Raw genomic sequence first — 21,978 nt, forward strand, 5'->3', positions numbered from 1 at the left:
CACTGTCTTCTTCTTCCTTTTTTTTTTTATGTTCGTTATTTATATTAAAGCTTCACAATTCATTTTAGATATAATATTTCTCAATATAAGTCGAAATTAATGAATCAGTTTCACTACCCATCACAATGGTACAACAGGCAGCATTGTCACTCACCAGCTAAGAATAAAATTAGCTGGATTTGCACCATCCAAAATCTCTGTCTTCCATGAATGTACTTTTTAATACAATAATTACTCCATAATCTTTCCCAATTTTCTACCTTTTCACACACAGAGAAACTTTTTCTCCCCTTAGATTTTTTTTTTGTTTTCTCCCTCTGCTTTCTGTCACTCTCTTGGTTTCTTCTTTTCTCTCTTCAAATTTCTGTCTTTTTTCCTCACTGTAAACACAGACAACTCCCCCCCCCCTATGCTTTCAGCAATTTGTCTTCTATTACCATTTCTTATTTGACCAAATTCCAAAAAAGGAATCTTGCTGAACATTCACAAAGAACAGAGCAGATTGATTATTCACAAAAAAATTAAATAATGTAAGCTAAATTAAATAAAATATATGCTCAATAGTAAGCAACTTCTTCTTGATTCTTGATTCAGTTCTTAAAGTTCTCTTCTTTTTTTTCTAAAGAAAGAATCTGTTAACAATGATGGTTTCCTTTTTCGTCATCTTCTTCCTCTGTTTTTCACCTCACTTATCATTTGCCACCACCGCCGCCGCCGTCTCCGGCAACAACCGTCGTGTTCTCCATGAACCCTTTTTCCCATTAGACTCACCACCACCTTCTTCTCAACCACCCATACCTTCTCCTCCAGCCCCAACAGAGTACCCATTTCAAGGCTCTACTCCTCCTGATAACAGTGATAATAACCCCTTTTTCCCTACTTACCCTTCTCCTCCACCTCCCCCTGATTCACCTGCTGATTTCATTCCTGCAAATGTTTCTTCTATTATCCTTCCAAATACCTCCAAATCTAACCCTGTTTCAAATAAACTTATTGTCACTGCTATTATTTCTGTTCTTGCTGCTGTCATTGTTCTATCTATTGCTATCTTTTTACATATACGAAAGCGAAGGAAACAGAGTGACCGGAAAACTCAAAGATCTGATAGTAATAGCAATGGGTTGAGTCGGGATGGTGCTAGGAGTGATGGTAATAATGGTATTCCTAAGCTTCAAAGACCGTCTCAAACTAGTTCGGAGTTTCTCTATTTGGGTACTCTTGCTAGCTCACATGGCGGAGTTGAAACACATAATGCTCAGAATCGTAATGGTAGTAACACTAGCTCTACTCCTTCTTCGAGAAAAATGGACTCGCCGGAGCTCCGTCCATTGCCGCCGTTACATGGACGGAATTTGAGACAGAGTTATGGGAATACCAGGTTTTTCTCCGGTACTGCTGAAAATGATGTAGATTTTTACTCTTCTGCGGGATCTATGGGTGGTAGAGAGAGTTCAATCGGAGGTGACTCACTGTCCCGGAGAGATTTTTCTGCTGTTGAAGTTGAGAAATTTGTTGGCTGTAGCTCATCTTCTTCGAGTTCATCCTCGAGTTCCGGGTCCGGTTCACCGGTCCGGTCTGTATCGCTGAGCATTTCGCCGCCGGCGAGTTTGAGTCCGGAAAGGAAAAGTGTAAGACCCAAGTCACCGGAACTGGTCGCTGTTGACACCGCTCCACCACCTCAGTATCCACCTCCTCCTCCACCGCCACCGGCGACAATTGTGCCACCATTTGCAGAATCTCCATCTCCATCACCATCACCGCCATGCCCATTATCACCAGAGAGATATTCAACCAGAAGCATGGACTCATCTCCGGGAATTTTCAATCTTTTGGATCAGGATGTTCAGTTTCCGGCGAGAATCAGAAATCACATACAGCAAGCCACACCAGCTTTTGGACCACCTCCGCCACCTCCGTCTAAGAATATGGAAATCCCCAAAACACCCTCACCTCCATTTTCAAAGCCAGCATTTAACCCTCCAGTTCTTGAATCTCCTTTAAAACCCGTAGGAATTGAGAGTCCAGTATTGGTTTCTCCAATGGAGTTGCCTTCTATTTCGGAACATATTGAGAAGAATGATGAGAAAACTGAGGAACCCAAACCAAAGCTGAAAACTTTGCATTGGGATAAAGTGAGAGCAAGTTCGGATCGCGAAATGGTTTGGGATCAACTGAAATCAAGCTCATTTAAGTATGATAATCTGTAACTATTGCCTTTTGTTTGTATAAGTTGAATAGAGCTGATACTGGTTAATTTGCAGGTTGAATGAAGCGATGATAGAAACACTGTTTGTTGTAAAGACTCCAACTTTGAATGCAAACGACACAGCTAGACGCCCTGTTCCCTCACCGAGCCAAGAGAATAGGGTACTTGATCCAAAGAAGGCACAGAACATTGCAATTTTGCTGAGGGCCATAAATGTAACCACAGAGGAAATATGTGAAGCCCTTTTAGAAGGTATTCATCATTTTCACCGTTCTTTGAAGAGTTTTAACTTAAACATATTGTGTGTTATGCTAGTAGGTTGACCTAAAAGGTAACTACGGGTAACCATCGGGCTTTGTAAGCTGGAAAATAAGAAAGATTACCTACTACAATGGGCTAAAATGCTTGATACTGTAAGAATTCTTTACATTTGGTGGTTTATATTAGTTAAATCTCTCTCTGAATTGAAAATCAAGAGCTGAAAAATGGAATGATGGAAGTGTGTGTTAGTATTGATTGAGGCAAAATCATGTAGTTTATCGTGCTAAAAGTTATGCTCCTTTGCTCACAAGGATTTCAGTACATGGATTTCGAAATCATGTTATAAGTTTACCTTCACCTCAATGTTCTTTGTTGGTTTCATCAATAGGCAGAAGTTCAAGTGTATGTAGAGCTTGTTAAGTGTTTGGATTTAGGAGAATTGACAGCAGTAACAAGTTACATCTTCTATTCAGGAAATGCTGAAACTATTGGGACTGAGCTCCTTGAGATTTTATTGAAGATGGCACCATCCAAAGAGGAAGAACGTAAGCTAAAAGAATACAAAGATGATTCTCCAGTCAAGCTCGGGCCAGCAGAGAAGTTTCTGAAAGCAGTGCTTGATGTACCTTTTGCATTCAAAAGGGTAGACGCGATGCTGTATATATCAAATTTTGATTATGAGGTCGACTACCTCAGAAAGTCATTTGAAACTCTAGAGGTAATTATTTTAAGTCATCGTCAACTTCTACTTGTTATTGATGATCCATTCACTAGAAGAATTTTGATTTAGATCAGAGAACAGAACTTGTGAAGTGTCTTTAAAATGGTTTCCTATTACAGGCAGCATGTGAAGAGTTGAGAAGTAGCAGAATGTTCTTAAAGCTTCTGGAAGCCGTGTTGAAGACAGGGAACCGCATGAATGTTGGGACAAACAGGGGAGATGCTCATGCCTTCAAACTTGACACACTGCTAAAGCTTGTAGATGTAAAGGGAGCAGATGGGAAAACGACCCTTTTACATTTTGTGGTTCAGGAGATTATAAAAGGTGAAGGTACTCGTCTTTCCGGAGGAGATCAGAACGAACAGTGTACCACTAATGATGACGCTAAGTACCGGAAACTTGGCCTTCAAGTTGTTTCCAACATTACTTCAGAGCTTATAAATGTTAAAAATGCTGCTGCTATGGATTCAGAAGTGCTCCACAGCGATGTTTTAAAGCTTTCTAAGGGGATCGGAAACATTACTGAAGTTGCAGGATACATTGAAGCCGTTGGATCAGAGGAAAGCAGTACTAAAAAATTCTCTGAGTCCATGAACAGGTTTATGGAAATGGCAGAAGAGAAGATCATAAGGCTCCAAGCTCAAGAAGCACTGGCCATGTCACTGGTGAAGGAAATAACCGAGTATTTCCATGGAGATTCAGCTAGAGAAGAGGCTCACCCTTTCAGAACCTTCATGGTGGTCAAAGACTTCCTAATGATTCTTGATCGCGTTTGCAAGGAAGTTGGAATGATAAATGAGAGGACAGTAGTTAGCTCCGCGCATAAATTTCCAGTTCCAGTTAATCCAAATCTACAACCTGTCACTAGCAGTTACACAGCTAAACGGCAGCATAGTTCCTCTGATGATGAATATTTATCATCTTAGTAGAGTTAGTTGGTCATAACAGGCAACTCCCTAGGTTTTTGCTTCTGGCCAAAACCAATGTAATCTACTATAAAGGCCTTATAGGAGTTTGCCTGAGACTGTACCACGAATTTTCGAGTATAAGTAACTCTAAGTTGTATTTATTAGATCATTTTGTATAAGATCTTGGAAATTCTTTATCCTTTTCATATGTATATAGCAAGATTTATCATCACATCCAAAATAATAGGAAGGTTCAAACCTACATTGATGGACACAATAACAACATACACGAGGTCTGGGAGGGTAGAGTGTATGCGGATATTATAGAGAGGCTCAAGTATTCTTCGTACTAATCTAACTATATGGAATATAAAATACAAAGTCTTCAAATGTTTGGAACATTTTACAGTCAGCTTTGAGTGATGGATTTTTTCCAACTTTGCATTTTATAATGGGAAAAGGCTCAAATATGCCATCGAACTTTTAGAAAAGGCTCATTTATGCCATCCGTTAAAAGTTTGGCTCATCTATGTCATTACCGTTTAAGAAAAGGCTTATTCATGCCATTATTTTTTAACGGTGGTTTTGCAAAACCATTTTTTACACGTGGCCAATTATAATTCGGCCACGCCATTATTTTTTTATAATAAAAAATCAAAATTCTGAAAAAAATAATGACGTGGCCGAATTATAATTGGCCATGTGTAAAAAATGGTTTTGCAAAAAATGTTTGTTTAGAATTTTGATTTTTCTATTATAAAAAAAATAATGACGTGGCCGAGTTATAATTGGCCACGTGTAAAAAATGGTTTTGCAAAACCACCGTTAAAAAATAATGGCATGAATGAGCCTTTTCTTAAACGGTAATGGCATAGATGAGCAAACTTTTAACGGATGGCAAAAATAAGCTTTTTCAGAAAGTTCGATGGCATATTTGAGCCTTTTCCCATTATAAAATGCAAAGTTGGAAAAAATCCATCACTCAAAGCTGACTGTAAAATGTTCCAAACATTTGAAGACTTTGCATTTTATATTCCACATAGTTAGATTAGTACAAAGAATACTTGAGCCTCTCTATAATATCCGCATACACTCTACCCTCCCAGACCTCGTGTATGTTGTTATTGTGTCCATCAATGTAGGTTTGAACCTTCCTATTATTTTGGATGTGATGATAAATCTTGTTATATACATATGAAAAGGATAAAGAATTTCCAAGATCTTATACTGACTAACACTGTTCAAGCAGTAAATCTGAAAAGAGGAAAAATACTGACTAACACCAATCTGTAGAAATCTCTTCACCATTAAAAATACAGAAAAAGAAGCACAAATTACATAGTTGGGTAGCTATGAATAAGGGACTTACAGTAGAAATAGAATGATCTATATAGATAGTGAACCGTGGTATTTGTACAGGATAGAAAATGATCTAGTAATTATTGTATCTTACTCAACCATTATCGAAGGGCCTCGTTTACTTATTGAGCAACAATGAGCTCGTCCATTTGGAATCCGCTATCACTCTCAGGCATCATAATGTCATCATCAGTGGTGAAATGATATCGCTCTCCGATGGCTCTCAGAAGCTGGTACAGTTCAAACATTGTTGGCCTCTCCTTAGGAGCAGCAGGCAACACACATCGACAAGCAACTTTAAGGACCTGGAAGATCTCGCTGTCATAACCTTTACTAGACAAAGAATGGTCAATCGCGTCTTGAAGCTTAGATTCACCAGAGAGTTGTGTGATCCATTCCACCAAATTCCCCTTAAAGGTCTCGGGAGCTTTGGCGACAGAAGTTGGTGTCTCACCTGTAACTAACTCGAGAAGTACAACACCGAAACTGTACACATCACCTTTTGGTGTAGCCATGAGAGTTCGTGCGTACTCAGGTGCAACATAACCAAAGTCCCCGAATTCCCCATTTACAAAGGTACTCAAATGAGTGTCAACTGGATTCATGAGCCTAGCAAGTCCAAAATCCGATATTTTAGGTTCATATTCCACATCCAGCAAGATGCATTTAGAACTAATATTTCTGTGGATGATACGAGGATTGCAGTTGTGGTGAAGCCATGCAAATCCTTTGGCTGCTCCAATGGCGATTTTCATTCTCATAGGCCACTCAAGAGTTTTTTCCCCTTCACTCACCAAATGCAACCTATCATACAAGGTGCCATTTGACATATCTTTGTAGACCAACAGCCTTTCTTTTTTCGCCATGCAGAAACCTAAAAGAGGCACCAGGTTACAGTGCTTTACATTTCCCAACGTAGCCATCTCGGATGTAAACTCTTTCTCTGAGTGTTGAGTATTCTGCAACCTCTTAACCATAAGTGAAGTGCCATCATCAAGTACTGCTTTGTAGAATGTCCCGGTTCTTCCTGACCCAATAATATTGTTCTTGCTGAAGTTGTTGGTGGCCTTCATGAGATCACTTAATCTCATTTTTGAAGTAGATTTCTCAAACATTGAAAGCTGAAAATAAGGCACCTTAAGTCAATTAAGAATGCTTGAGCAAGAGAAAACTCACACAAGAGCTTATGGTGAAAAATTCATTAGTTAAATGCTTATATGAAAACACGAATTTATGGTTCTAAATATGATTGCAAAGCCACAGTAGAACCCGTAAACACAAACCACAACCCACTAGAATTGATTTATGACCTATCAACAAAGAGCGAACAGAAGTTTCAGTAATGACACAGTTTTTTAATTCTCACCTGGATTGCCTTGGAACCCTTAATACTCTTCGCCCATTTATTCCCTTCAGGATCATCTTCCTTTTTCCTCTTCCTGGATATCTTTCTCATATAGAAGAACATACCAATGGTCAATAATACAGCACCTAAAGTCACCCCACCAACAGCTGCACCAACAATGATTCCAGTATGGGGTTGCTTAGCATTACCCTTACAAAGAGGTAATGGTGGTCCACACAGTCCGGCATTATTGGCATAGCTCTCTGCAGGAAAAGTTGAATTTATGAAACGTGGGACTGGTCCGAACAATTGATTGTTTGCTACATTAAAATTCTTGAGCCGACCAAGCAGGGCAATTTCTGGAGGAATTTGACCCGTAAACTGGTTGTGGTCAAGTCTAAGGCTATTCAAAAAAGAGCAGTTTGCAAGATTAACTGGGATATCCCCTGATAGATTGTTGGATGAGAGATCCAGCGTTACCACAAAACGTATAATTTTGGAGATATTAGTTGGAATACTTCCATGGAGATTGTTGCTCGAAAGATCTAATGATGTAATAGAGGTGCAATTCTCAAGACCACGTGGAAACTTGCCCTTGAGACCCATGTCAGGAAGACTGATACTCAGAACCCTGGTTTCATCAGGATGCCAGCACTGAATCCCAGCAAACTTGCAGATGAAACCTTCGGTCTGATTATCGAACTGCCATGTTGTGTTCAAGAATTTCAATGGATCTTCAAATGAATCTTTTATAGATTTCAGACAGTCAATGTCGCTTTGAACAGCAGAGCAAACAGCACAGCTCAAGACCAAGTAGATCAAAATAGCAGCAAAGGTAGTAAGATCTCTGTTATCCAAAGCCATCTTGGTGAGAGGCCCAGTCATAACCGCAACAATCGAAGGTCCTAATTAAGCAGTTGACTGAAACATTTAAGATCTCTATAGACTAGTTTGCAACCCCGAAAAATCCATTGCAAGAACAAATCCAATTTCTCCCGAGTTAAAAAGCAAAATGTAAGGCTGCAAGGAAAAAAATAAGATGATGAATCAGTTTTATCAATCAATCAACGCTGCCTCACTTCCAAACTAGTCGGAAAAAACTATATGAATCTACGTTTCATCCGCTCTATTAGGACTCATTTCATATCAACACTAGACAACTTTTCTTCTTAAGCAAACTAGTGATTCTCCAGAAGTAAAGGTACTCAAGTCCCACACTTACAGGACAACCAAAATAAAGATTATCGGACAAGTCAGATACAAGCAGAAAACTGTTCCTTACAGATTTTAATGGGAAAAACAGCAAACAAGGAGGCAAAAGAGACCTGGGATGAGAAGAAGCACAATTACAGCAATCTAAGAGATGCACTTACATAAATTATCATCAACAAAAGGAAAACTTCATTCAAAAGATGATTTCACCTGATCATCTACAGCGACAAGCATAAAAGTTTTCGCCTTTCACACGGAAGTTGAAAGAAAAGAAGAAAAAAGAACACCCCTACTTGATATAAACAAAACACACTAATTTTTTTTATTGAAAGATGATTTTATCTGACCTTACAAAGCCACAAGCACAAACTTCACACCTCCAAGAAGGAAGTTGAAGAAACCCTCCTTACTTGCTATACAACGAATCCCAACAAGCAAGGCTAGTAGAACCCATGAAAGGTTCTGAAAATCAAACAACAAGAGAGCGAATTCCAATCCCAGAAAGTTTCAAAGTTGAGAGTTTTTTGACCATGACTTCCAAATTTCAACAAATAATAAACCACTGTCCTCTTTCAAAGTATTCAAGAAGGCAACCAATGTATTAAAGAAATGGTTAGTCACAATTATTAAGGTCAACAACAACAACGACAACAACAAACCTAGTGTAATCCCACAGGTCGGGTCTAGGGAGGGTACTGCACAAACCTTACCCCTACCTTGAGATGGTAGAGAGATTCTTTCCGAAATACAGAATTTACTTGATCTTCCACATCCACATCCAAAAGCTCAAAAGTTCACACCTTCAAGAAGAAAGTTCAAAAAAGAAAAAAGACCCCTACTAGATATTAAACAAACCCCATCTCACACAATCCACAAAACCCAAAAAGGGTTCTTAAGATCAAACAACAAAAGGCCAAATTCAACTTCAATTTCCAGAAATACAAGTCCAGAGCTTTCCTATACAACTTTCAAAATTCAACAAATTTACCAAGTCCTTATTCAAAGCAGCTACCAAAACAATAAAAAAAAATCTTTTATAAGAACTAGGAATAAATACCAAAAAAAAACTTCAATTTCCATAAATTAAGTCCAGACCCTTTCTACACAGCTTTCAAAATTCAACAAATTACCAAGTCCTTAGTCAAAGGCAAGCAACAACATAATAAAGAAATAATTTTTAATAAGAAATTCTACCAATAAACAAATTGAGCATTAAAACTATCAAAAGAAGACCAAGAAATTACAGATGCAAGATACTTACAACCCAGTTGAGGATATCAAATGCTGGATCTTGATGGTCAATTACAAAGAAGAAAAGGGGCAAAAAGATGATGATACAGTTTTTCTTTGGTCAAAAAAAGAAGGCTAACAGTGAGAACTAAAACTGAAAACTTGCAAAGAAATTGCAAAAAAGAAAAAGAGTGTTAAAACGGGGACAGGCGACGACCAGTTGCTTGACTTGATATTTCATTTGTTTGTTGGAAAAGTTTTTAGCAAGTGTGAAACCCATCATTATTCTTTGAACCAAAATATAATTCATTGAAATACCGAAATGGATCGACATGAATTGTGGTACATTGGTGAGATTATTTTATTTTAATTAGAACTTTCACATTCGAGATTTAAATATGAAGAAAATTTTGTTAGAAACATCTTTTCGAATGAATCTTGCAGTGTATTGGAATTTTAATATGAACTTCGGACCCGTTATAATTTTTCTTTTTTAAAAAACAAAAGTACTGAAATGAAAATATTGAAAATGTAGGAAAAAAAACTTTAGATGACTTGTGACTTTTAGACTTTTTTTTCCCCTTTTCACACCTTAAGCTAATTGATCGAGTTTACTTGACACATTTTCTTTTTCAATTTATCTTAAGATAACATATTATTGTGTTCGTTTTAGTTTGTTTGTTTGGTGTAAATTCGATATAAAATTTAAGAAAGTTAGAATTTTTTTTAATTTTATCATCTTGAATAAAAAAAAATGTTAAATGCATCAAAAATAATAATTTTATGATATTAAACATGTAAGCTAGAATGTTAAAATTAAAGAGCTAATAAAAAGTAATAATTAAACTATCATTTTTAAATGAACTATTTTTTTTGTTAATAAATATGATAAACAAATTGAAACAATTCTATAATTGGAAAATTTTAACTTTATTATTTTATCTTAATAAAATGATGAATAGTAATGGAAATATGTAATTTTTGTTTTTAATTAATAATTTTTTCAAATAAAAAATATCTCGCTTAAACTTTGTATCAAGTCAAATAGTATTATATAAATTAAACGGAGGGATTATACACTTTTTTGGTCCAAACTCCATTATTTTGTTTCTTCGATTGTTCTATTTTATTTTATTTTGTTTATTTTAGTGACATTCATTTTTTTCTTCTGAGATTCTTAATGAAGAAAAACATTCTTACAGGGTCAAGCACTGTAATTAAAAAGCTTTAAAAATTTGCTCCTTTTTTCAGATTAACATTTGCAATGAAATGTTTAAAATATTGCCACTTAGATTGATCAAACTATTACAAGTGAAGTTTCTATCCTATATTTTATATACAATAGTTTTTTTACACGTGTGTTGCACGTGATTACCAATTTTAAAAATATATGTTATAGTAAATAGTAATATTGTTTATTTAAACGAAGATTTGAATAATAAGCTTAGCAGAAAATAATATTAAAGATTCTTTTGTGAATGTTCAACGTGGATCGTCATATATATCACTTATTCACGCAAACCTATGAAGATGGTCAGTGAAATATTTTATTAGTTAAATGCAACAATGTATATATTTATTTCAATTTGATGAGGTTCAATTATGTAATTAGTCTTATCTCACTAATATTACCTTATAGACAATATTCACCTTGTATTTTTCTCGTCATCTAACCAGATGTGTTTTGCATGTGTATTCCACGTTAAATTATTTAAATATCATATGAACATGTGAAGAGAACAACTACATTTTTTATATTCACATATTTTCACATTTGTTGTGAGTTTCAGAACATTTTAAAATAATATATTTTGAAGTTAGAAGATCTTGTTAACTTGTGACATATATAATACTTTAATTTAAATACAAAAGGGCAATATTTATGTAGTAATAACTATCTTGAAGCAAACTTCATGAGAGTTTAAATCACATAAGTAGCATTGATAAATAAAGTCATTCTTTTGTCTTGAGCATCAAAAACAAATCGTGACAATTCTCTAAATGGAAAAGATATTCATAAGCATATATCTACATCTCAAAAGAAATTGTTGACAAAAACAAATGAATTTAGACTACATCATGTTAAATTCATATATTGAAACATTATATACTAATGTATATATTAAGCAAAAACATAATTATTATATCATCAAAATTATTTTCCTCAAGTACTCGAGGTTATGGAATATACCCTCTTGGGATAGAACGACTTACTTCATCAGAATAGTGGTACCTCATATTCCGCTAAACTTCGAACTCACTCAATGACAATAAATCACACAAAAAAAATTATAATGAAAGAAGAAGAGTAGAAGATTAAAAAAATTGTGGTTGAAAAATTAGAGGAAGTCCCTCTATTTATAGTCAACAAAGGGTAGTATGAACAAATGTTTTTTGTGTCTTATCTGAAAAGGCATGACCATTTCGAGAAGTCACAACCCTTTTGAAAAAGTCACAACTCTTTGGAAAATTCACAACTTATTGAAAAAGTCACAACTCATCAAAAAATCACAACTCTTCGAGAAAAGTCGCAACTTATTGAAAAAGTCGCAACTCATCGAAAAAGTCACAAGCTAAGTAAGGGATATTATAATAATTTAATATTCAAGTTAGGAGTTCATGTTTATAAGGTAATATTATATTATATATATTACTATATAAGAAGAGTGAATAAAATTCACTCTTCTTTCGACACGTGGCACCATGGCCCACCTACTTTTATTTTATTTAAATCATATATCATATATATTACTATATATAATATAATTAATATATAAATATAAGAAGAGTGAATAAATATAAATATTATTACTATATAAGAAGAGTGGATAAAATTCACTCTTCTTTTGACACGTGGCACCATGGCCCACCTACTTTTATTTTATTTAAATCATATATCATATATATTACTATATATAATATAATTAATATATAAATATAAGAAGAGTGAATAAATATAAATATTACTATATAAGAAGAGTGAATAAAATTCACTCTTCTTTCGACACGTGGCACCATGGCCCACCTACTTTTATTTTATTTAAATCATATATCATATATATTACTATATATAATATAATTAATATATAAATATAAGAAGAGTGAATAAATATAAATATTAAATATAAGAAGAGTAAATAAAATTCACTCTTCTTTCGACACGTGGCACCAAGATGGCCCACCTACTTTTACATTTGGTTTTTGAAGATGGCCCACCTATCACAAATATGGCCCACCTATTTTTATACACTCCTCTTTCATTATATTTTAATTTTTTCCTTTTTAAATAGTACTAAAAAATAAATTTAAAATATCACAAATTTGATTAACTCTCAAAATTTTACGCGAATTGTATAATTAAGACGAAGGGAATAACATATATTATTTGAAAAATTACTATATAATTACTACTCTTCTTATATAGTAATATTTTAATTTTTTCCTTTTTAAATAGTACTAAAAAATAAATTTAAAATATTACAAATTCGATTAACTCTCAAAATTTTACGCGAATTGTATAATTAAGACGAAGGGAATAACATATATTATTTGAAAAATTACATTAAGAATACCATAAACCACAATACTTAACAACTTACAATATTTGAAAAACATATGAGTAACATGTGTCACATAAATTGGGACAAATGGAGTAACATATATTATTTGAAATTACGTTAAGAATATTATTAATCACAACTTAAAGTATTTAAAAATACATAACATATATTATTTGAAAATAATGTAAAAAATATTATAAATCATAATAATTAACAATTTAACGGATATTGTGCCCGTGCTTCCATTTAGAAGTGACAATGTTTAGGAGCTTAGGGTTAGTCAGTCAATTGACCGATTTGCCCTTCTTCTTCAACTTCCTCTATTTACTACAAAAATAGTACTAAAAATCAATTTAAAATATTGAAATTTTGGTTAATTCTTGAAATTTCACATGTATTGCATAATATAATAGAGTGAGTAACATATATTATTTGAAAATTATATAAATAGTACTAAAATATAGTTTAAAATAGTACTAAGAATTTGATTAACTCTCAAAATTTCATATGTACTGCGTAATTGAGATTGAGTGAGTAATATATATTATTTGAAAAATAGAATAAATATGTGATATTATTAGAAAGAGCTTTAATATATATTTTAAAAATTATTTTGTCTTCCGTATATGATTTTCTGCATATATGTGGAGTTTTAAAGTTTTTAACATTTTAATATAGAAATATGATGATTTGAAAATTTTAGTATTTTCTTCATTTAAATTTTTCCTTGTTTTTCTTTTAATTTGTTCTAGATTTAAAAATTACATAAAAAGTACTTAAAATCACAATGTAATAATATAAGATATTAAAAAAACATAATTAAAAATCATTAAAGAAATTTTATTGACTCTTTAATTCCATATTGAAACAAAAGAAGTTTGAAAATAACATAAAAAGTAACGTAAATTAAAGTAAAATAACAACTAAAAATATTTAAGAATCATATAAGAAATTTAGTTGAGTTTCGTAAAAGTACCTACGTCACATAAAATGGAACAGAAAGAGTAATATATATTATTTGAAAATGATATAAGAAGTGCTATAAATCACAATAAATTAACAACTTCAAAATATATTGAACAAAATCACATACAAAAAATTATATAACTCTCCAAATTTCATCGGTGTCACATAAATTGAAACAAAGAACTACTCCCAATTTATGTTATTTACTTTCCTTTTTAGTCAGTCCCAAAAGAATGTCACATTTCTATATTAAGTAACAATTTGATTATAAAATATTTATTTTACCCTTAATGAAATAATTTACAGTCATACAAATTTATATCATTCATTTTGGACCACAAATTTTAAAAGTCTTCATTTCTTTTTTAAACTCCGTGGCGAATCAAACTACCTCACATAAAATGAGACGGAGGAAGTAATATACATTGGGCCCGCGCTGGCGCGGGAACCTAATAACTAGTATATATATAGGAGTCAATGACTAATATATTTAGATGGCACGATTTAGAATAATGACAATTATGACTTAGAGTGAGCTTTGATTCAGTATTATTGCACAATCGAGCATACTTGAAGCAAGTAAGAAAAAAAGATAGAGATAAAAAGATGAATAATTATATTTTTTTAAAATTCAATACGCTTCATATTTAAATAGAAACATTCAAGTAAATATAAAAATATTTATCTATAACAAGTACTATTAAATTAGTAAATAGTCTACTATTTTCATTAGAGCAATGGAAATAAATAGATAATGAAGTAATTAATACATGTTGTGTTGCATGAGTTAGACGGAAAATTTGATCCAAACCTATAATCAACTTTAAAAAATAGATGATTTTTTCTTAACATGTTTTTCTCACTATAATTAATGTAATGACCTTCAAATGCCGACTTTTTAATTTTTCACATCCTTTAAAATATAATAAATAAAGCATATATTTTATCATAATATTTGTATTAACTAGTGTTTACAGTTTTTAATGAACTTGAAAAGAAAAATTCGAATGAGTAGTTATAAAAAATTTCATGGATCATTCTAGGTTATATATCAACATATTGTTTTAAATAAGTTGAATCAATCGAATCAAAATAAATTGAATCAATAAAATAAATGGGTCATTAATCCGCTGAAATCTAAACGAATCGAACAAATCATAACTTGATTTAGTCATCCAAATATTTTTTGTACGAAATAATAAAATATATAATTGAGAATAAGTTAAAAGCACCTAAAAGACTAAAGCAAACAATTTTGAAATAGTAATGATTCGTTAATTTGCTAACATGGGATTTTTTTTCTTAAAGTAGATCAATCTTTAACTTTAAAAAAGGGTTTGATTTTGCACGGAATAGATAGAAACATTTAATCAAATCTCAGTTTTATTTTCACAATTATTGAAATTAAGCTATAGTTGACCTTTCCACAAATCAAATTGCACATTTATGAACCAACCAACCAAATAAATAAATAGATTTTTAATTTTAAATTATTTTAATTCGCAACTATATTATCAGTGGCAATGAATGGGACGCTCCACAATTGGGCTGTTTAAGATCGTAGCGATACCTTTAAAACATGTTAACGAACATTCAAAATAATTCGAAGCTAATTAATAGTTGGTTCAATCAAATTTTTAGTATTTAAAAACGTTTTTTTAAAATTTATTTTTGTGGTGAGAAGTAATTATATTTGGTCAATAAATTTTAAATATATATGTTTGAATTAGTGTCTGATTGACCTTTTAAAAAAATATTTCTAAGTATAGTGTTCTCAAAAAGTATTTTATAGATTATTTGTTTAGAAAAACATCAAGAGTTCCCATATTTTTGCACCGTTGATAATCCAACTCTCAATGGAATATTATATTATATGATCAGGACGAAGAATATCCTTTTTTTCGTTTGCTTAAGTTTGGTGGATAGGATTATACATTATTTGTGCATGTGAGAGTTAGTTGTAATATATAGCAAATGAATCGTGGAAGCCTATGTAAATTAATGCAGTTTTTTTAAAAAATAAATAAATTATGTAACATTATTTAACTTTTAACGGTTAAACTTTTAGTTTTGATTATAGATTTATATCGGAGTAAAAGAAAACAGTCAATAGTAACATAAACAGAAGGACAAGAAACAACCTTTACTCCCCAAAAAAAAGCTCTACAAAAAAAATAAAAATAGTATTTGATTTTTTTTGTAGAAATTTTAAAATTACCTCAAATGTTTATATTTTATAAAAAACACCCATCATTTATAGTTTTTGACTAAATTTTATTCATAGTTTGTTGTACAAAATTTATACTATTGTGTACATATGTATACAATTTTTATTCGAACTTGTTTTTTGAAGCCACTTCCTGTTGGTGTAATATACCACAAATACAATAAATTACAGTTGAAAATAAAATGAACAAAAGTGAATAAACAAATCATTCAGACTGAGGCGCGAATATAATATTCTCTTTCAGGAGATTCAAGTCCACTACGGTATAATTTTCACCGTCAAGCAATATCACTCTCGATTTGTCCCTTTCAGGATATAACAACCCAATAACGTCGTAGAACTCAAACAACTGCGAATTTAGTTGAAGAGTCCAAAGCTCCACACAAAAAACACATTCCTTCAATATATAATTACTCTCTTTTATATAGTGAATATAGTTGAAGACTTTTCTTTGTCTCAAACTCTCTCTTTCGCTACTACACACTAAAATATTATTTCACACTTCTCATCTTTCTTGGGAATATATCTCCTCTACCCAATAAAAAAGTAAAACCACATTATTTATAGGTGAAGAATTCTTCCTTACAATAAATATGAAGATAATGAGTAGAAAACTGGGTGATAGCCCAGAGGTTACCTAAGTCACAAGGTATAATGAAGTAGAATAATATGTGGAATTAGTGGTAGATCATGACTATAGTAATTACAAGAGTTACATCATTGTAATGACCACATTCTTGTCAATTTATACCCACTAATATATGTACTTAATATTTTAATTTTGATATCAAAATGCTTAAACACCTTCCAATTACAAGTAGTAGCAATATTTTTTTCATATACAAATCAATGATATTTTCCTTTTGTTTTCTTCCTTTTTTTTCAACTTCATACTAATTATGCTCGTTGTCATAGCTTTTCATGAAACATTTTCATTATAAAATGATAATACAAGCTTATGACTATTTTAGTTAATTTTTAAAACTTATAAGTATAAAACATATTTTTTTTAAAGTGAAATATTTCTCTGAAATTCTATGCCAAACGCATGTAAAATTTTACCCAAAAATGACTTGCTAAAAATATTTAAAAATTTATGGCCAACCGCTAGCTAGCTGAGTCATGTCCTCATCTAATCACGATATCACATAAATTGAGATAGAAGAAATAAAAAAATAAATTAATTGGTGTTATTTTTTATTTTTTTAAAAAAAAGCTGTAAAGGAGGGAGTACTGTAGTAGAAAGCTCTTTATTCATTGTGGCTTGTGCGCTGTCTGCGTGAGTGAGTGGTCTCTGTCGGGTAGCTGGATAATAAATTGTACTCTCCATTTCACTTTCCTCTTTTTTCTCCCTCAAATCCCTACACCCTAACCCTCCCCAACCCAAAATGGTCTGAATTCTCCGGCGTGATTTGGCGCCGACACCTCTTCTTCGCCTATCACCGCCGACGCCGATCGTGTAAGTTCACTCTGAAATTCTATTTAGTTTGCTTTGTTGCCTTCGTTACCGTCATTCAGTACCTTCAGATCAAGTGTTTATCGTCAACAATTAACTAGTAGAGTTTTACTTTTTATCAGTAGTTGTGAAGTTTGCTTTTTTGAATGCTCGTTGGAGCTAAGTTTTTTTTGGATTTTAGTAGTTGATCTTTTTATTTTGTCAGTGTATTTTGTCGATCGTCAGTATAAATACTGTCGTTTACTTGAGCTTCAGTGAAATTATACTCCGTCTATTGACGAGTATGTTGCTGCCGGCTCTGTTTCGCCGGCTCTCTAATTTTTTTTATTTTTTTTTAAAAATAAATTGTTTGAGAATTGATGCAAGTATTTTGTGTTTTTATATAGCTCTTTTAGTAACGTGACATTTTGACAATGCATTCTATGGAGTATTATTTTTCTACATCTGTTGATCCTGAATTTCGAGTTACCTGTTGTTTTTCTACGGGTAATATTGCACATTTACGTTTACTTAGTAGTTGTTGGCCTAATTTAGGAGTTTTACTGAATTAGGACGTCAAAGAAATGATCATTATGTTTCTTCTCATACCAAATGGATAGGAAAAAGAATCAAATGTGGCAAGATTTACAGTGTTTGGCATAGTTTTTGCTTTTCTACTGCATGCATGCCTTTAGTGAACAAGCAATAAGATTTAAAAAAAAATATCAAGTACAATGAGCTAAGTGAATTAGTCTTTTATGATAACTTTGACATGGTCATATAAGATACAAAAGAGATCACAACTTACTAGTATTATCAGTCGCAACTATGGGATTGACCAGCTTAACCTTAACACAGTATGTTATAATTCACTAATCACTATATACAGATTGAAAATAATGAGGTCCTGGGTTGCAAAGTCTTGCAAGTAATCAAAATTAAACCGCTTTCTGTTTTAATCGCCAAATACTCTCACCCCTTACCCCAAAATAACTTTTTTCCCTCTCTGTTTTTGGGTCTGCCATTTTCTCTCTTTTTGGCTATAGGTGAAGAACCTGTAACTATGATCTATTTTGGGTTCTCAGCAACTCTTTCAAAAAGAGTAGCAGGTATTTTGTACTGGGAAAGGCTCTATTAGCATTGGTAATGTGAAATTAGTTTAGGAGCATTTATGACCAACTCTGACATACTTTATAAAAAGAGAAGTTGAAGGATTAGAAGAAAAATTTAGGTATTCAGATTCTTAAAACAAATTTTAATTAGGCTTGTCTTCGTACTAGTAGGTGTGTAATATGTATGACCTCTTTCAATAATCTGTCTACAAATAATTATGCAACATCATAAATATCTAACATTAAAACTTCTGAATTTTATTTGACAAAGGTATGAGCATTTTGTTGCTTTATCACAATTATCTCAAAAGCATTTATTGAAATTTCAATAGTTTATCAGGGAATTTCGCCATGGAAGATACACAATCAGTTGCAACATTGATGGACTCCACAACATCTAAGATACAGCAACTACAGAAAGCATTCGCTGAGTTGGAAAGTCACCGTGCTGTTACTCTCAACCTGCAGTGGAAGCAACTTGAAGAGCACTTTAATGGGCTTCAGAAGTCCTTGAAGAGGCGTTTCACTGAACTGGAAGACCAAGAGAAGGAGTTTGAGACAAAAATTGTTCAATCTACAGAGATATTGGAGAAGCGTCAAACAGCTGTTATTGCTAAAGAGCAAGCTTCTCTTCAGAGGCTCCAGGAGAAAAGAGATGCAGCAGTTTCTGCCATTTCAATTGCTTTGGAGAAGCATAGGAATCCTTGTTCTGTGGAACCAACTGTCATTAATTGTGAAGTTCAAGACGAGCCATCTGTTCTGGAAGAGAAACCCGATAATGTAACAGAGATTGGGCATGTTACAGGGGATACATGGAAATCTTTTCAGGATGGTGTTGTGGAAGTTAAGTCTTATCCAGAGCTAGTGAATCTATGCCGAAATATGGATTCTGAAGGTCTGCACAAATTCATATCAGACAACCGTAAAAACCTGGCAGCACTCAGGGAGGAGATTCCACTTGCTTTAAGAGCGTCAACCAATCCTGCCTCTCTGGTTCTGGATTCACTGAACGGGTTTTACAACTCTGATGTGTCTATTTCTGATGCTAAAAAAGATGCTAATCTTTTGGGACTGCGACGAACTTGTATTATGTTGCTGGAATGCCTCAGTACTTTATTGAACACCCTGGATATAGATTCCATTTCAAGTATAATATCAGAAAATATAAGAGGACGTGCAAAAGCTATTGCTGAAGAGTGGAACCCGAAGTTGGATGAACTTGACGTTGATGCAAATAATGGAAATTCTTTGGAGGCTCATGCATTCTTACAGCTACTTGCTACTTTTAGTATTAGTTCCAACTTTAACCAGGAGAACTTATCCAAGCTGATACCCATGGTTTCACGTCGTCGCCAAACAGCTGATCTCTGTCGTTCCCTTGGATTATCTGACAGAATGCCAGGTTGGTTTCCATAACTTGTAGAATTAACTGTTCAAGGTTTTTTTCTACATTTTCTATTTTTTACGAGTTCTTAAGGCCTCTTTATTGGTTCTCCCCTTGATTTTTCAAAGAGTAATCTTATGATGGTTCAAAAATAGTTATATCATGGTAAAAATTACAGAATGCAGTGTTCTCATCTAGCTTGTTGAAAGTCTTAATTCATTTGGAGTCTAGATATTTAATAACTTAATTTGATACGAATGGAAAACTTTAAAAATAGGAAGTAACATATAATGCTAGAATGATAAAGCGATTTGAAGCACATAAGCAAATTCACCAGACACTTGACTGCAAAGGAATACGTCACATCTTTGATATTTCCCTTTTTTTGTGCTTTTTACATGTATACATTGACGGTGTAAAACATTTTAAACTTGTTGTTAGCTAGTTGCTTACCTTCTTTTCTAGGTTACTGATCCATACTTTAGTATAAATGGTTGCACATAATTGTTTTTTTAGAGAACTGACATTGTGAAGATACTTTACTTGTCAGTGCAGTCTTACTTATCAAAAAAATAAGCTAAAGCTTCATTTCTCTTATCTGCTTGAATGGTTTGCTGCTTGCTCTATACAGGTGTTATTGATGTGTTGATAAACAATGGAAGACATATAGACGCTGTTAATCTAGCTTTTGCATTTGAGCTGACAGAGCAGTTTCCGCCTGTTTCTCTATTGAAATCCTACTTGAATGAAGCTAGCAAAGCATCTACACCTCTCAATTCTGGAAATGCATCACCTACTGTGCAGGTTTGTTCCTTGTGCGTTGGTATAATTTGGACTTTGACATTTTTCTTTTTATCATTTTGCTTTCCAAATGATGCCTGTTCAGTGTTTACTGTTGTGTCATGGTCCATATATAAAAACCTCTTTTTCCTCCTGTTCCTTTGGGGTGTGCAATTGTGTATGTAGAACTTTTCATTAGCGGTGTCACAATTTAAAAAGTGAACATATTGTAAAAATATCATTTCGGAAACACAAAAATGTGCATAATTTGCAACTTATCAGAGGAGGATGAGTACTTTTTAAAAAAAATTACTATCATTTTAAGTTTGTTGAAACTATTTTTTTGCATATCATATGAGAATGATTTTTCATTCAAGGGATCGTTAATAATTAGATCTCATGGATTTACTCAAGTCTTTACAGTATAAAAGGCCAGGGGTTTAATACCTCCCGACTCTATTTCCTCTATTGCCAAAAAGGCACAAAATTTAGGGCATTACACTACATGAGGATCGAACACTCGACCTTGGTACCTAAATACTAATCCATTCCAGGCTTGCTGTAAAGGGGTGTAATTTTTATTTTATCTAGTCATTTGGAATAATTAATTGTTTTTTCCCCAGAATGATGTCAATGAGAAAGAGTTGTCTGCACTAAAGGCTGTATTAAAATGCATTGAAGACCATAAGCTTGAGGAGCAATACCTTGTGGATCCCCTTCAGAAAAGGGTTCATCAGCTGGAGAAAGTGAAGGCCGACAAGAAAAAGGCAACTGAAGTTGCAAAACCTCAATCCAAAAGACCTCGTCCCAATGGTGTCGGAAATGGCCCCCGAGTAAATAATGTCGTCACTGAGAAGAACTTCTATCCAAGAATGACTGATAGGTACCCGCAGCCCGTTTATGACAGACCATATGCTTACCCTGGACCGACCAGCACCCACGTTCCATCATTCATGGGTGCTCCTGCTTACAACTTCTCTCCTGGCCACGACTTTTTTGGAAATGGCTACCATTACAAGGCTCCTTACCTGCACTGATAAGGAAACTTTGATGATTATCCCTTTTAACTATTAGTGTTTAACCTTGGAGTTTGCTTAATTTGCTCGTGTGGGCGAATTTAATACTGAATGTAGCCTACTTGTCTATTTCTAATCTGGTGTAAAAGCTGATATTTTAATCTTTGAATATATGCACTGTGTTTCATGTTTATATCCATTAATCTCGTGTTTAACGTTTGTTTCGTGATGCTACTAAAAATTATATATAAACTAG

At 33.2% G+C, this 21,978-nt stretch overlaps 3 protein-coding genes across 4 annotated transcripts; 2 read left to right on the forward strand and 1 right to left on the reverse strand.

The window, feature by feature from the left end:
- Positions 1-347: 347 nt before the first annotated feature.
- On the forward strand, positions 348-4,214 carry LOC125807486 (formin-like protein 1). The gene is made up of 4 exons (XM_049487209.1): positions 348-2,191; positions 2,262-2,458; positions 2,941-3,185; positions 3,308-4,214. Exons 1-4 carry the CDS (start codon positions 642-644, stop codon positions 4,112-4,114), a joined length of 2,799 nt encoding a protein of 932 aa, XP_049343166.1. The 5' UTR covers positions 348-641; the 3' UTR covers positions 4,115-4,214.
- Positions 4,215-5,384: 1,170 nt separating this feature from the next.
- On the reverse strand, positions 5,385-9,459 carry LOC125807382 (probably inactive leucine-rich repeat receptor-like protein kinase At5g48380). The gene is made up of 3 exons (XM_049487080.1): positions 9,274-9,459; positions 6,822-7,820; positions 5,385-6,576 (listed from the first exon to the last, which is right to left on the reverse strand). Exons 2-3 carry the CDS (start codon positions 7,683-7,685, stop codon positions 5,578-5,580), a joined length of 1,863 nt encoding a protein of 620 aa, XP_049343037.1. The 5' UTR covers positions 7,686-7,820; positions 9,274-9,459; the 3' UTR covers positions 5,385-5,577.
- Positions 9,460-17,297: 7,838 nt separating this feature from the next.
- LOC125807367 (FRIGIDA-like protein 3) lies at positions 17,298-21,905 on the forward strand. Of its 2 annotated transcripts, none has more exons than XM_049487065.1 (4): positions 17,298-17,454; positions 18,875-19,944; positions 20,558-20,730; positions 21,330-21,905. In XM_049487065.1, exons 2-4 carry the CDS (start codon positions 18,894-18,896, stop codon positions 21,741-21,743), a joined length of 1,638 nt encoding a protein of 545 aa, XP_049343022.1. In that variant the 5' UTR covers positions 17,298-17,454; positions 18,875-18,893; the 3' UTR covers positions 21,744-21,905. The 2 variants fall into 2 exon arrangements, with proteins under 2 accessions (XP_049343022.1, XP_049343021.1); XM_049487064.1 differs by having other exon boundaries at positions 17,351-17,454; positions 18,883-19,944.
- The last annotated feature ends 73 nt before the right edge of the window (positions 21,906-21,978 follow it).

The sequence above is a fragment of the Solanum verrucosum genome, unplaced genomic scaffold, assembly GCF_900185275.1.
Source record: "Solanum verrucosum unplaced genomic scaffold, falcon-dt-bn FXZP01000183.1, whole genome shotgun sequence".
In the NCBI taxonomy this organism is placed as follows: domain Eukaryota; kingdom Viridiplantae; phylum Streptophyta; class Magnoliopsida; order Solanales; family Solanaceae; genus Solanum; species Solanum verrucosum.